The sequence below is a fragment of the Ranitomeya variabilis genome, chromosome 6, assembly GCF_051348905.1.
Source record: "Ranitomeya variabilis isolate aRanVar5 chromosome 6, aRanVar5.hap1, whole genome shotgun sequence".
NCBI classification, from domain to species: domain Eukaryota; kingdom Metazoa; phylum Chordata; class Amphibia; order Anura; family Dendrobatidae; genus Ranitomeya; species Ranitomeya variabilis.
Genome location: NC_135237.1, coordinates 494,108,795 through 494,121,280, shown reverse-complemented (window position 1 = coordinate 494,121,280; position 12,486 = coordinate 494,108,795). Strand labels below are relative to the sequence as shown.

Below are 12,486 nucleotides of genomic sequence, written 5' to 3'. Positions count from 1 at the left end.
CCTGATTCTGCGCTGAAGCATTACAATGAAACCCTGCAAAGTGCCCTGGATGAAGCTGCACCTCCTATACATAGAACAACTCGGCACAGACGGCGACAACCGTGGCACACGCTGCAAACACGTTTCCTGCAGCGGTGCTCCAGGTGCGCCGAACATCTGTGGAGAAAATCTAATCTACCCGAAGATTTCATCCATTATAAGTTCATGCTAAAAACATACAACTCTGCCTTTCACCTCTCCAAACAAACCTATTTCAACACGCTCATCACCTCACTGTCAAATAACCCTAAACGTCTCTTTGACACTTTCCAGTCCCTACTCAACCCAAGAGAGCAGGCCCCAACCACGGATCTCCGCGCTGACGATCTGGCCAATTACTTCAAAGAAAAAATTGACCACATTCGACAGGAAATTATCTCCCAATCTCTTCATACCATGCACTGTCCTCCCTCCCCCACTGCATCTAGTTCACTCTCTGACTTTGAACCAGTTACAGAAGAAGAAGTAATCAGGCTCCTTGCATCTTCTCGCCCCACCACTTGCACCAGTGACCCCATTCCGTCACATCTCCTCCAGTCCCTTTCCCCGGCTGTCACCTCTCACCTAACAAAAATATTCAACCTTTCCCTCACTTCCGGTATTTTTCCCTCCTCATTTAAGCATGCCATCATACATCCATTACTTAAAAAAACCCTCCCTCGATCAAAATTGTGCCGCAAATTATAAACCTGTCTCTAATCTTCCCTTCATCTCTAAACTCTTCGAACGCCTGGTCCACTCCCGTCTTACCCGCTATCTCTCAGACAACTCTCTTCTCAACCCTCTTAAATCTGGCTTCCGCTCTTTACACTCTACTGAAACTGCCCTCACTAAAGTCTCTAATGACCTACTAACAGCTAAATCTAATCGTCACTACTTCATGCTAATTCTCTTGGATCTCTCCGCAGCATTCGACACTGTGGATCATCAGCTCCTCTGTTGTGAAATTGGATTTTGGGCTCCCCCGGTGGCCACTGGTGGAATTGAACTGGTGTGCATCATCCTCTCTGTTCACCTGTTTCCATCAGTATGTGGGAGTCGCTATTTAGCCTTGCTCCTCTGTCACTTCCATGCCGGTCAACATTGTAATCAGAAGCCTTTCTGTGCATGTTCCTGCTGCTAGACAACTCCCAGCTAAGTTGGACTTTAGTCCTTGTTTGTTTTTGCATTTTGTTCCAGTTCACAGCTGTAGTTTCGTTTCTGTGTCTGGAAAGCTCTTGTGATCTGAAATTGCCACTCTGATGTTATGAGTTAATACTAGAGTCTTAAAGTAATTTCAGGATGGCGTTTTGATAGGGTTTTCAGCTGACCATGAAAGTGCCCTTTCTGTCTTCCTGCTATCTAGTAAGCGGACCTCAATTTTGCTAAACCTATTTTCATACTACGTTTGTCATTTCATCTTAAATCACCGCCAATATTTGTGGGGGCCTCTGTCTGCCTTTCGGGGAAATTTCTCTAGAGGTGAGCCAGGACTATATTTTCCTCTGCCAGGATTAGTTAGTCCTCCGGCCGGCGCTGGGCGTCTAGGGATAAAACGCAGGCTACGCTACCCGGCTACTGTTAGTTGTGCGGCAGGTTTAGTTCATGGTCAGTTTAGTTTCCATCCTTCCAAGAGTTAGTTCTTATGTTTGCTGGGCTATGTTCTCTTGCCATTGAGAACCATAACAGTTTGACCGGCCAAAAAAGGGTTAAATTAATTGACAGAGAAAGGAGAGAAAAGAGAAGTCTGCTGAAGATTTTTTTTTTTTTTTTTCAGTTCTGAGTGTGCTTGTAATTGAATCTCTTGCAAGTCTGCCTATATTGCAGCCTTTCTCTCTCTCTCTCCTTCTAATCCTGGAATGGCTCTGTGTTCACCTGTTTAAAATGGATATTCAGAGTTTAGCTGCAGGTTTGAATAATCTCACCACGAAAGTTCAAAATTTACAAGATTTTGCTGTTCATGTTCCTATATCTGAACCTAGAATTCCTTTGCCTGAATTTTTCTCGGGGAATAGATCTTGCTTTCAAAATTTCAAAAATAATTGCAAGTTGTTTTTGTCCCTGAAATCTCGCTCTGCTGGAGATCCTGCTCAGCAGGTCAGGAATTATGATGTTGGGAATCGGGAGCTTTTGGCCATGAAGTGGGCTTTTGAGGAGTGGCGTCATTGGCTTGAGGGGGCTAGACATCAGGTGGTGGTATTGACTGACCACAAAAATCTAATTTATCTTGAGTCCGCCAGACGCCTGAATCCTAGACAGGCGCGCTGGTCGTTGTTTTTCTCTCGGTTTAATTTTGTGGTGTCCTACCTGCCGGGTTCTAAGAATGTTAAGGCGGATGCCCTTTCTAGGAGTTTTGAGCCTGACTCCCCTGGTAATTCTGAACCTACTGGTATCCTTAAGGATGGAGTGATATTGTCTGCCTTTTCTCCAGACCTGCGGCGGGCCTTGCAGGAGTTTCAGGCGGATAGACCTGATCGTTGCCCACCTGGTAGACTGTTTGTTCCTGATGATTGGACCAGTAAAGTCATTTCTGAGGTTCAATCTTCTGCGTTGGCAGGTCATCCTGGAATCTTTGGTACCAGGGATTTGGTGGCAAGGTCCTTCTGGTGGCCTTCCCTGTCTCGAGATGTGCGAGGCTTCGTGCAGTCTTGTGACGTTTGTGCTCGGGCCAAGCCTTGTTGTTCTCGGGCTAGTGGATTGTTGTTGCCCTTGCCTATTCCGAAGAGGCCCTGGACGCACATCTCGATGGATTTTATTTCGGATCTTCCTGTTTCTCAGAAGATGTCTGTCATCTGGGTGGTGTGTGATCGTTTCTCTAAGATGGTCCATTTGGTTCCCCTGCCTAAGTTGCCTTCTTCTTCCGAGTTGGTTCCTCTGTTTTTTCAAAATGTGGTCTGTTTGCATGGTATTCCGGAGAATATCGTTTCTGACAGAGGTACCCAATTCGTGTCTAGATTTTGGCGAGCATTCTGTGCTAGGATGGGCATAGATTTGTCTTTCTCGTCTGCTTTCCATCCTCAGACTAATGGCCAGACCGAGCGGACGAATCAGACCTTGGAGACATATTTGAGGTGTTTTGTGTCTGCAGATCAGGATGATTGGGTTGCTTTTTTGCCTTTAGCGGAGTTTGCCCTCAATAATCGGGCCAGCTCTGCCACCTTGGTGTCTCCCTTTTTCTGTAATTCGGGGTTTCATCCTCGATTTTCTTCTGGTCAGGTGGAATCTTCGGATTGTCCTGGAGTGGATGCTGTGGTGGAGAGGTTGCATCAGATTTGGGGGCAGGTAGTGGACAATTTGAAGTTGTCCCAGGAGAAGACTCAGCTTTTTGCCAACCGCCGGCGTCGGGTTGGTCCTCGGCTTTGTGTTGGGGACTTGGTGTGGTTGTCTTCTCGTTTTGTCCCTATGAGGGTTTCTTCTCCCAAGTTTAAGCCTCGGTTCATCGGCCCGTACAAGATATTGGAGATTCTTAACCCTGTGTCCTTCCGTTTGGACCTCCCTGCATCTTTTTCTATTCATAATGTTTTTCATCGGTCATTATTGCGCAGGTATGAGGTACCGGTTGTGCCTTCCGTTGAGCCTCCTGCTCCGGTGTTGGTTGAGGGCGAGTTGGAGTACGTTGTGGAAAAAATCTTGGACTCCCGTGTTTCCAGACGGAAACTCCAGTATCTGGTCAAATGGAAGGGATACGGTCAGGAGGATAATTCTTGGGTGACTGCCTCTGATGTTCATGCCTCCGATTTGGTCCGTGCCTTTCATAGGGCTCATCCTGATCGCCCTGGTGGTTCTGGTGAGGGTTCGGTGCCCCCTCCTTGAGGGGGGGGTACTGTTGTGAAATTGGATTTTGGGCTCCCCCGGTGGCCACTGGTGGAATTGAACTGGTGTGCATCATCCTCTCTGTTCACCTGTTTCCATCAGTATGTGGGAGTCGCTATTTAGCCTTGCTCCTCTGTCACTTCCATGCCGGTCAACATTGTAATCAGAAGCCTTTCTGTGCATGTTCCTGCTGCTAGACAACTCCCAGCTAAGTTGGACTTTAGTCCTTGTTTGTTTTTGCATTTTGTTCCAGTTCACAGCTGTAGTTTCGTTTCTGTGTCTGGAAAGCTCTTGTGATCTGAAATTGCCACTCTGATGTTATGAGTTAATACTAGAGTCTTAAAGTAATTTCAGGATGGCGTTTTGATAGGGTTTTCAGCTGACCATGAAAGTGCCCTTTCTGTCTTCCTGCTATCTAGTAAGCGGACCTCAATTTTGCTAAACCTATTTTCATACTACGTTTGTCATTTCATCTTAAATCACCGCCAATATTTGTGGGGGCCTCTGTCTGCCTTTCGGGGAAATTTCTCTAGAGGTGAGCCAGGACTATATTTTCCTCTGCCAGGATTAGTTAGTCCTCCGGCCGGCGCTGGGCGTCTAGGGATAAAACGCAGGCTACGCTACCCGGCTACTGTTAGTTGTGCGGCAGGTTTAGTTCATGGTCAGTTTAGTTTCCATCCTTCCAAGAGTTAGTTCTTATGTTTGCTGGGCTATGTTCTCTTGCCATTGAGAACCATAACACTCCTCCTCACTATGCTCCGCTCCATCGGCCTCAAGGACACCGTTCTCTCTTGGTTCTCCTCCTACCTCTCTGACCGATCCTTCACTGTATGTTTTGCTGGTTTCTCCTCCTCTAACCTTCCCCTTACTGTTGGGGTTCCTCAAGGATCAGTCCTAGGCCCCCTCCTCTTCTCTTTGTATACCGCCCCTATTGGACAATCAGTAGATTTGGTTTCCAGTACCATCTCTATGCTGATGACACCCAATTATACACCTCTTCTCCTGTTATCACGCCGACCTTTTTAGAAAACACCAGTGATTGTCTTACCGCTGTCTCTAACATCATGTCCTCCCTCTATCTGAAACTGAACCTGTCAAAAACTGAACTCCTCGTGTTCTCTCCCTCTACTAACCTACCTTTGCCTGACATTGCCATCTCCGTGTGTGGTTCCACCATTACTCCAAAGCAACATGCCCGCTGCCTTGGGGTCATCCTTGATTCCAAGCTTTCTTTCACCCCCCACATCCGATCACTGGCTCGTTCTTCTTATCTGCATCTCAAAAACATTTCTAGAATTCGCCCTTTTCTTACTTTCGACTCTGCAAAAACTCTTACTGTCTCACTTATTCATCCTCATCTGGACTATTGTAACTCTCTACTAATCGGCCTCCCTCTTACCAAACTCTCCCCGCTCCAATCTGTCCTGAATGCTGCTGCCAGAATTATATTCCTCACCAACCGTTACATCGATGCCTCTACCTTGTGCCAGTCATTACATTGGCTACCCATCCACTCCAGAATCCAGTACAAAACTACTACCCTCATCCACAAAGCACTCCATGGCTCAGCACCACCCTACATCTCCTCTCTGGTCTCAGTCTACCACCCTACCCGTGCCCTCCGCTCCGCTAATGACCTCAGGTTAGCATCCTCAATAATCAGAACCTCCCACTCCCGTCTCCGAGACTTTAAACGTGCTGTGCCGATTCTTTGGAATGCATTACCTAGGTTAATACGATTAATCCCCAATCCCCACAGTTTTAAGCGTGCCCTAAAAACTCATTTGTTCAGACTGGCCTACCGCCTCAATGCATTAACCTAACCATCCCTGTGTGGCCCATGAAAAAAAAAAACATAATCAGTTTCCTCTCATCATGTTCTCATACACTTTATGCAGTTAATAGCCCTCTGTGTCTGTACTGTTACATACTTAGGCAGTTAACTGGTTCATGCAGCTTTACATGAACACCCGAGCCTTACACTATGGCTGGTCCAAATAACTAAAGCAATTGTTACCATCCACCTCTCGTTTCTCCCCTTTTCCTCATAGTTTGTAAGCTTGCGAGCAGGGCCCTCATTCCTACTGGTATCTGTTTTGAACTGTAATGTCTATTGTCTGTACAAGTCCCCTCTATAATTTGTAAAGCGCTGCGGAATATGTTGGCGCTATATAAATAAAAAATATTATTATTATTATTATTATAAATTGGTTTCATATGTCCTGGTGCCATCTAGAAATAACTCAAATAAAAACACAATACAATTATGCAAAATTAATCGCCTGAAACCAAAGCTACAACTATTACAAAGTAGGGAAAATCATCAATACATATAACATGTGCACAAATGCTTTATTGCCTGCTTAACCCCCGAGTGACCACCGATATGTCTTTTCACTGTACTGAGATATAAGAGAATAGCTTCCCCTCCGATGGATGAAACTGCACCATTTGTTGGCTGTACATTGTAGTTGACGCCCTGCTGCGTCAGCCACAATCGGTGTTGGCACCGACCTTGGCCATTTAACCCTTTAGAATCTGCTATAATTAACAGTGACTATGGTATCTAGGTGGTTAACAGAGTGTGAGGGCTCCTTCTTTAACCCCAACAACACCCTGAGATCATGATTATGTGGTCCTGATGGTTGCCATGACAATTCACAGCCTCAGAGTCTTTCGACTATAGGGACCTGTTCAGACATTAGCAACATTTAAGTTGTAAAAAGAACAGTTTTCCTTTCCTGTCACGCTACTTTGCATTAATTCCTGAAGAGCACCTGAAGGGTTAATAAACTACCTGAAAGCAATTTTGAATATGTTGAGGGGCGCTGTTTCTAAAATAGAATCACTTTGGGGATATTCCAATAGTTAGGACCCCCAAAGTCATTTCAAAACTGAATAAGTCTCTAAAAAAATAAGTTTTGTAAATTTTCTTGAGAAAAAAAACAAGAAAACTTGCTACTACATTTTTAATCCTAAGAGGATGAAAGAACATTTTACAGACGGCGCTGATTTAAAGCAGATATGAGGGAAATATTACTCATGAACTTATTTTGTGTGGTATGACAATCTGAACTAAGGGGAGGATCATTCAAAGTTTCAAAATTGCAAATTTTTGGGACATTTTTGTCTAATTTCTGATATTTTTCTAAACGCAAAATGCAACTAACTAAATTTACTATTAAGATAAAGTACAATGTGTCATGAAAAAACAATCTGAAAATCGCTGGGATGTGTTGTAACATTTCAGAGTTATTGCCACATAAAGTGACACGTCAGATTTGAAAACTTGGCTGGTCACTAAGGGAATAAAACTATTCCAAAGCCAATTAATAAACCTTTTCTAAAACCATATTGTTTTTAAGGACAAACATTTTGAAAACAGTTCCTAATGTTTCTTGACATTTTTTTAATCTGAACCTGAGCTATAAATCTCTGGCTGAATGTAATGCCAATTTTTTAGCACAGAATTGTGAACATATTTAGATACCAAACACAGTATTCAGAGGGTTACATTTACTTTAAAACACAGAAAGAGGCCCGATCTGCTGACACCACTCACAGAACACAGACGATAGCGAAATACTCATAGCAGAGATTTCTTAAAGGAGCCATATCTGAATTCTTACCTAGTGGTTGACCTCCAATGATCCTCGCGTACTCTCCTGCCACCGCAGCCCTTGCATGTCTTTCACTGACGTACTGTACAAATGCATATCCTTTATGTACCGAGCATCCAACTATTTTCCCATATTTTGCAAATATTGCTTCAATGTCACTTTTTTTCACAATGCCTGTATTAAGGTTGCCAATGAAAACTCTGGAATTGATTGACCTCGGATCATTCTTGTTTGTGACGTTGCTAGTCTGTGTTTTGCCAGTCATTATTGGAGATAGCTCAGGTCAACTGCAACAATAATAAAGAAAAAAGAAAAATGAATAATGATATCATTAATGTAACAAAGATCACAAAATGAATGAACCATATATTGTTTTTAACAGACAGATCTCTTTTTAACATGGAAAGCTGATAAGACATTTGCCCATCCTAAGGCTGTTGGCCAATAATGCCAAAGTGCTGTACAAACATTTCTTGCCCTGATCATAATATTACACCATGAAATTAATGTGCCTTCTCAAGTTAAAAGGCTATTTTTCAGGAAACATATTGAGCACTTTTCCTGAATATCAACTTTTTAAATAGGTAAAATTGCAAAGTGCACGAAGAAACAACTAACTTTGCAATTTACTGTGCCTCTTATAGTTTATTGTTCATTTTCAAGGATACCGACCACCTCTGATGGTATCCAAGGAGCATGCACTTGCAATATGTTGGCTATGTCACTGGATCCAGCCATTGTCAGTCCCAATGAGCTTCTTCGATGCTGGAGAGGAAAAGTTCTCTACTTGCACATGAGAAACTGCGCAGTTCATACTAGTTAGTCAGTTTTTATTGTACAATGCATTTTCACAAAGGACTGGCGTCTTTCTCCAAGGTAATGAACAATTTTACCAAATGAAAGGCCTAGCATATTTACACTCTGTGACTTATTCATATTATTTGTGGATTATTCAAAAAGCCATAAATTATTTTATTTGGATCGCGGGTAGTGGATATTTCTTGATTTTCCTCTCATTACTCATAGACCGTTGGATTTGTGCACATGGTGGTGAGTGAGTTGGACTAATATAAATAATAATTAAATAATATAAAGAAGTTGATTTTATTCCTCAATGTGTTTCCACTCCAAATGTGCCGTACAGTTAGCTTTTACACTTGCGAAAGACACCAGTCCAGTGTGGAAATGTGATGTGGAAGAAAAACCTCTTCTTTATGTTATTGGATCAAGAATCTTCATTCCAGTTAGCACAGCTGAAAAGTATGAATTGTCTTTACCTTCAAGCATCCTGGTGGACTTCATCCCTTCAGTCACCGGGCAGCAACAGCCATTTTGAGCATTCACAGGAATCGCGCCTAGACAACTCGCTCACAAGAGCACATTACCTGGATCTGTGTGATCTTTTCATTAAGGTACTACTCTATGGTCTAGTGCATTCTGTTTCTCTACAGTGTTTATCAGTTCATACTAGTGGAATGATCATGCCGCTTGTTTGAATTGTTAATCTTCAAAAGTTCACTGTAATCTATGGTATTATTCACATGTCCATTTTTTATGGACCATGTGTCTAGGAAAAACTCATGGAGACAAGTCCATATTTTCTGATACCACAGATGATTTGGTGATTTTGGATTTGTGAAAAACATTCTTTGATGTACATATGTCCCATTAGATAGATGTTAAAATTGAGGTTTCCCACCATCCACTTACAAGTCTCAATAGTTGATGGATTCTTTATGAAAATTCCTTTAGACTAGGTTCACATTAGCGTTTATGTGCGCAGCATATCATCTGCCTGCGCAAACGCATGCCAAAACACATGCAAAAGTATGCTTACGCCTGCTCATCAATTTGCGCATGACGCAAAACAAAAATGCTGCGTGTGCATGCTTTTAAATGCATTTTGGCATGCGGTGACATCATTTTCTGGACATGCGCAGTCTAAAGTACGCATGCGTATCGAACGCATGCATAGGCCTGTCATTGCGTATCAATGCATTTCCATAGTCAGTAATGCGTTTTTTGAGGCACTCATCCGCATGCGCATATTTGACTGATTTTTGACGCCTCTAAAAATGCAACATGTTGCATTAGCCGCGCCCCGCCACACACTGCGAAACGACGCATGCATACGCAAAAGCATGTCCATGCGTACAACATGTTAAATATATGTATGCATGATGCATGCGGATCTATGCGGATCAAACGCTGTGCACAAAGACGCAAATGTGAAACCAGCCTTATTTAGGTGTAATCCATACAATGTGTTTCGAAAGTGAACCAAACTCTTATCAAGTGCAGAGCACCAATAACAGATCCCGACAGAATCTCTCTGGCAGTGCGATGACTCCAGAGAATGGTGTCTCCTTTATTGGATTGGAAACCAAGTCAGATTTGCCGGGAGCGCACTTCACAGCTTTGCAGTCTGGATTCTGGAGCAGAGATAATCCAGTAAGACTTCAGCAGATTTTCCAGGACCTTACACTTTCTACCAGTCTGCTCTATGTTAGTATTGTTAGGACAGGTGACTGATTTCCCTGCTCCAAAACCTGGACTGCATGACTGAGAAGAGACTTCCTGCTAAGTCTGAGAAGGTATCCAATACACCATTATCTGGAGTTATTGCAGTGCTAAAGAAATTATGTCTGGATCTGTTAATAGTGTTCTGTACTTGGTAAAGAGATCAGCATGCTTTCTAAATGTGTTGTATCTGTTACGCATAAATAAAAGAATTTCCTAAATAATCCATCATCTTTCCAGATTTGTACCCAGGTGTGCACTGTCTGGGAATGATTGTTTTTCAAATCTGTTTACATTTATCACACTGATGCCTTTAGTCACTCGGGAGAGGACATCTGGCTGTGGTCACATCACAGTTTTACTTTACGTATTAAGCCACGTTCACACATTCAGTATATGGTCAGAATTTTCCACCGGTATTCCCCTGGATGAAGCTTTTCATAGCGAAGCGCACGTTGCTTGTGGTGGGTACCTGGACCCTTGCACTTCTGGTAATGTTACTTTCAGTACTCTTGTTTGTCTAATGATGTTTGCACACCTTTGCTAATTTATGTGCATGTGTGGTGCCCCTGAGGGTTCAGTCGCCACAGAGGTACTGCACCTCAGCCGGAGATGTGGTACTCCGCTCTCAGGTAAGGAAAGGGGCACTACTCAGAACCCACACACTCGCATCCAACACCAGAGCTCTCAGGCACAGGGAGGGACTGGGTAGTGGGTGTGGATGGAGAGAGTAGAGATGTGATGGAAACAGGAGGGAGGAGTGAGTTGGGGAGTTAGACAGTTAGTGCTGGAGATTGGAGCAGTGAGGAGCTCATCCCTACACTGGACTAAAGAAGAAAGAAAGTGATAGAGGAAGAAGGGGTCTTAGGGGCATGGGTAGTGAGAAATCCACCCGTGGGGCCTGTATCCACCCCAACTGTAGTTGGGTGGAGGGACCAGGTCGCAGTGGGGGGAACTGGCCCCCAGACTAGTGTAGAACTACAAGGCTCAGCTAGCCAGCCGGAGTCTGTGGTATCTGTAGGTGCCACAGCCACAACCATACACATTTTCTGAAAAGGCAGCCATTTAGGTTCAATGGAACCAAGAGGATGTTGCCTGACAGGACCTGAGGCTGCTGGCTTGTGACACTGTGTGTGAAGGCGCAGGGCAGGAGAGGCGAGAGCAGTAAGACAGCCAGGGAAGGAACATAAGAAGGGGATTCTGGCAAAGTGTACCCCAAATTACCTGAGAGATGACTGGACCACAGACGCAGGGGACACAGCACCCGGCTAGGGATTGCATATAAGAACTGTGAGTAAAGTGTGGAAACTGCACCCTGCTGTGTCCTCTGAATAATTGCTGTGCCACCTGTCCTGCACCACAACATCCATCAGTGACTTTAACACCATAACTGCCCTGGGGCCTAGCTCTACCTGTGGAAAGCTGTACTGTACCAACTTTACTGCGTCACCAACTGCCCCAGTGGACCTGAACCGCAGTGTTGGCCATCTCCTTATTGCTGAACACCATGGGTGGCGTCATGAACTAATCCCCTATAAAATTTATTTTTCCCCCTCTTTAACTGACTTTTATTGGATGCCCAGGGCCACGGAATGGGTCACTGCTGCCGTGATCACCCCCTTAAGAACCGTCGGATCCGGCACGAGTACCCCACGGCCCTGACGGGCACTTCACATGCTTTATTCTGGTCCCACATTTAGACGCTTAATGTGACTAAAAGAGTCTACCAGGACTCTCCTTGTATTGACATTGATTAAACGTTATTGCTTATACCTAATATTATACAAGTGTTCATTTGTGCTTTAAGTGTCACAATAGTCCCAGCATGTCATTAACTCATCATTATTAGTGATGAGTGAGTGTACTTGTTGCTCGGGTTTTCCCCGAGCACGCTCCGGTGGTCTCCTAGTATTTATGACTGCTCGGAGATTAAGTTTTCATCGCCTCAGCAGCATGACTTACAGCTATTAGCCAGCTTGATTACATCTGGGGATTACCTAGCAATCAGTCAACCCCCACATGTACTCAGCCTGGCTAATAGCTGTAAATCAATCAGCTGCCGTGATGAAAACTAAATCTCCGAACACTAACAAATACTCGGAGGTCACCCGAGCGTGCTCGGGAAAACCCAAGCAACGAGCACACTTGCTCATCACTAATCATTATGGGTAAGTCCACTCTCACTATTATTAGAGCTTTGAAGAATCATGATTGATCAATAATATATTATTGTAGTGTTTTAAATGCAATTTACTTCCAGGTTCTTTTCCTGCATTTGCATTCATATATGTATGTATATATATATATATATATATATATATATATATATATATATTTATATATATATATATATATATATATATATATATATATATATATATATATATATATATATATAATATTTTTTCCTTATTCTTAATGTATTCCAATAAAAGATTTTTTTAGCCTTTTCTAAAAAAAAAAAAAGCCTTGCGCTTACAGAGTTTGTTTCAGTATTTGTCAGCCAAAATCAGGA

At 43.4% G+C, this 12,486-nt stretch overlaps 1 protein-coding gene across 3 annotated transcripts in view; it reads right to left on the bottom strand.

Moving 5' to 3' along the window:
- The window catches only part of RALYL (RALY RNA binding protein like), an 869,832-nt gene that overhangs the window by 449,205 nt on the left and 408,141 nt on the right, over positions 1-12,486 (bottom strand). For all 3 annotated transcript variants that reach the window (XM_077270743.1, XM_077270742.1, XM_077270744.1), the window contains exon 3: positions 7,461-7,738. In XM_077270743.1, the coding sequence (XP_077126858.1) occupies positions 7,461-7,716 (256 nt within the window). In that variant the 5' untranslated portion in view covers positions 7,717-7,738. The remainder of the gene's footprint in view (positions 1-7,460; positions 7,739-12,486) is intronic.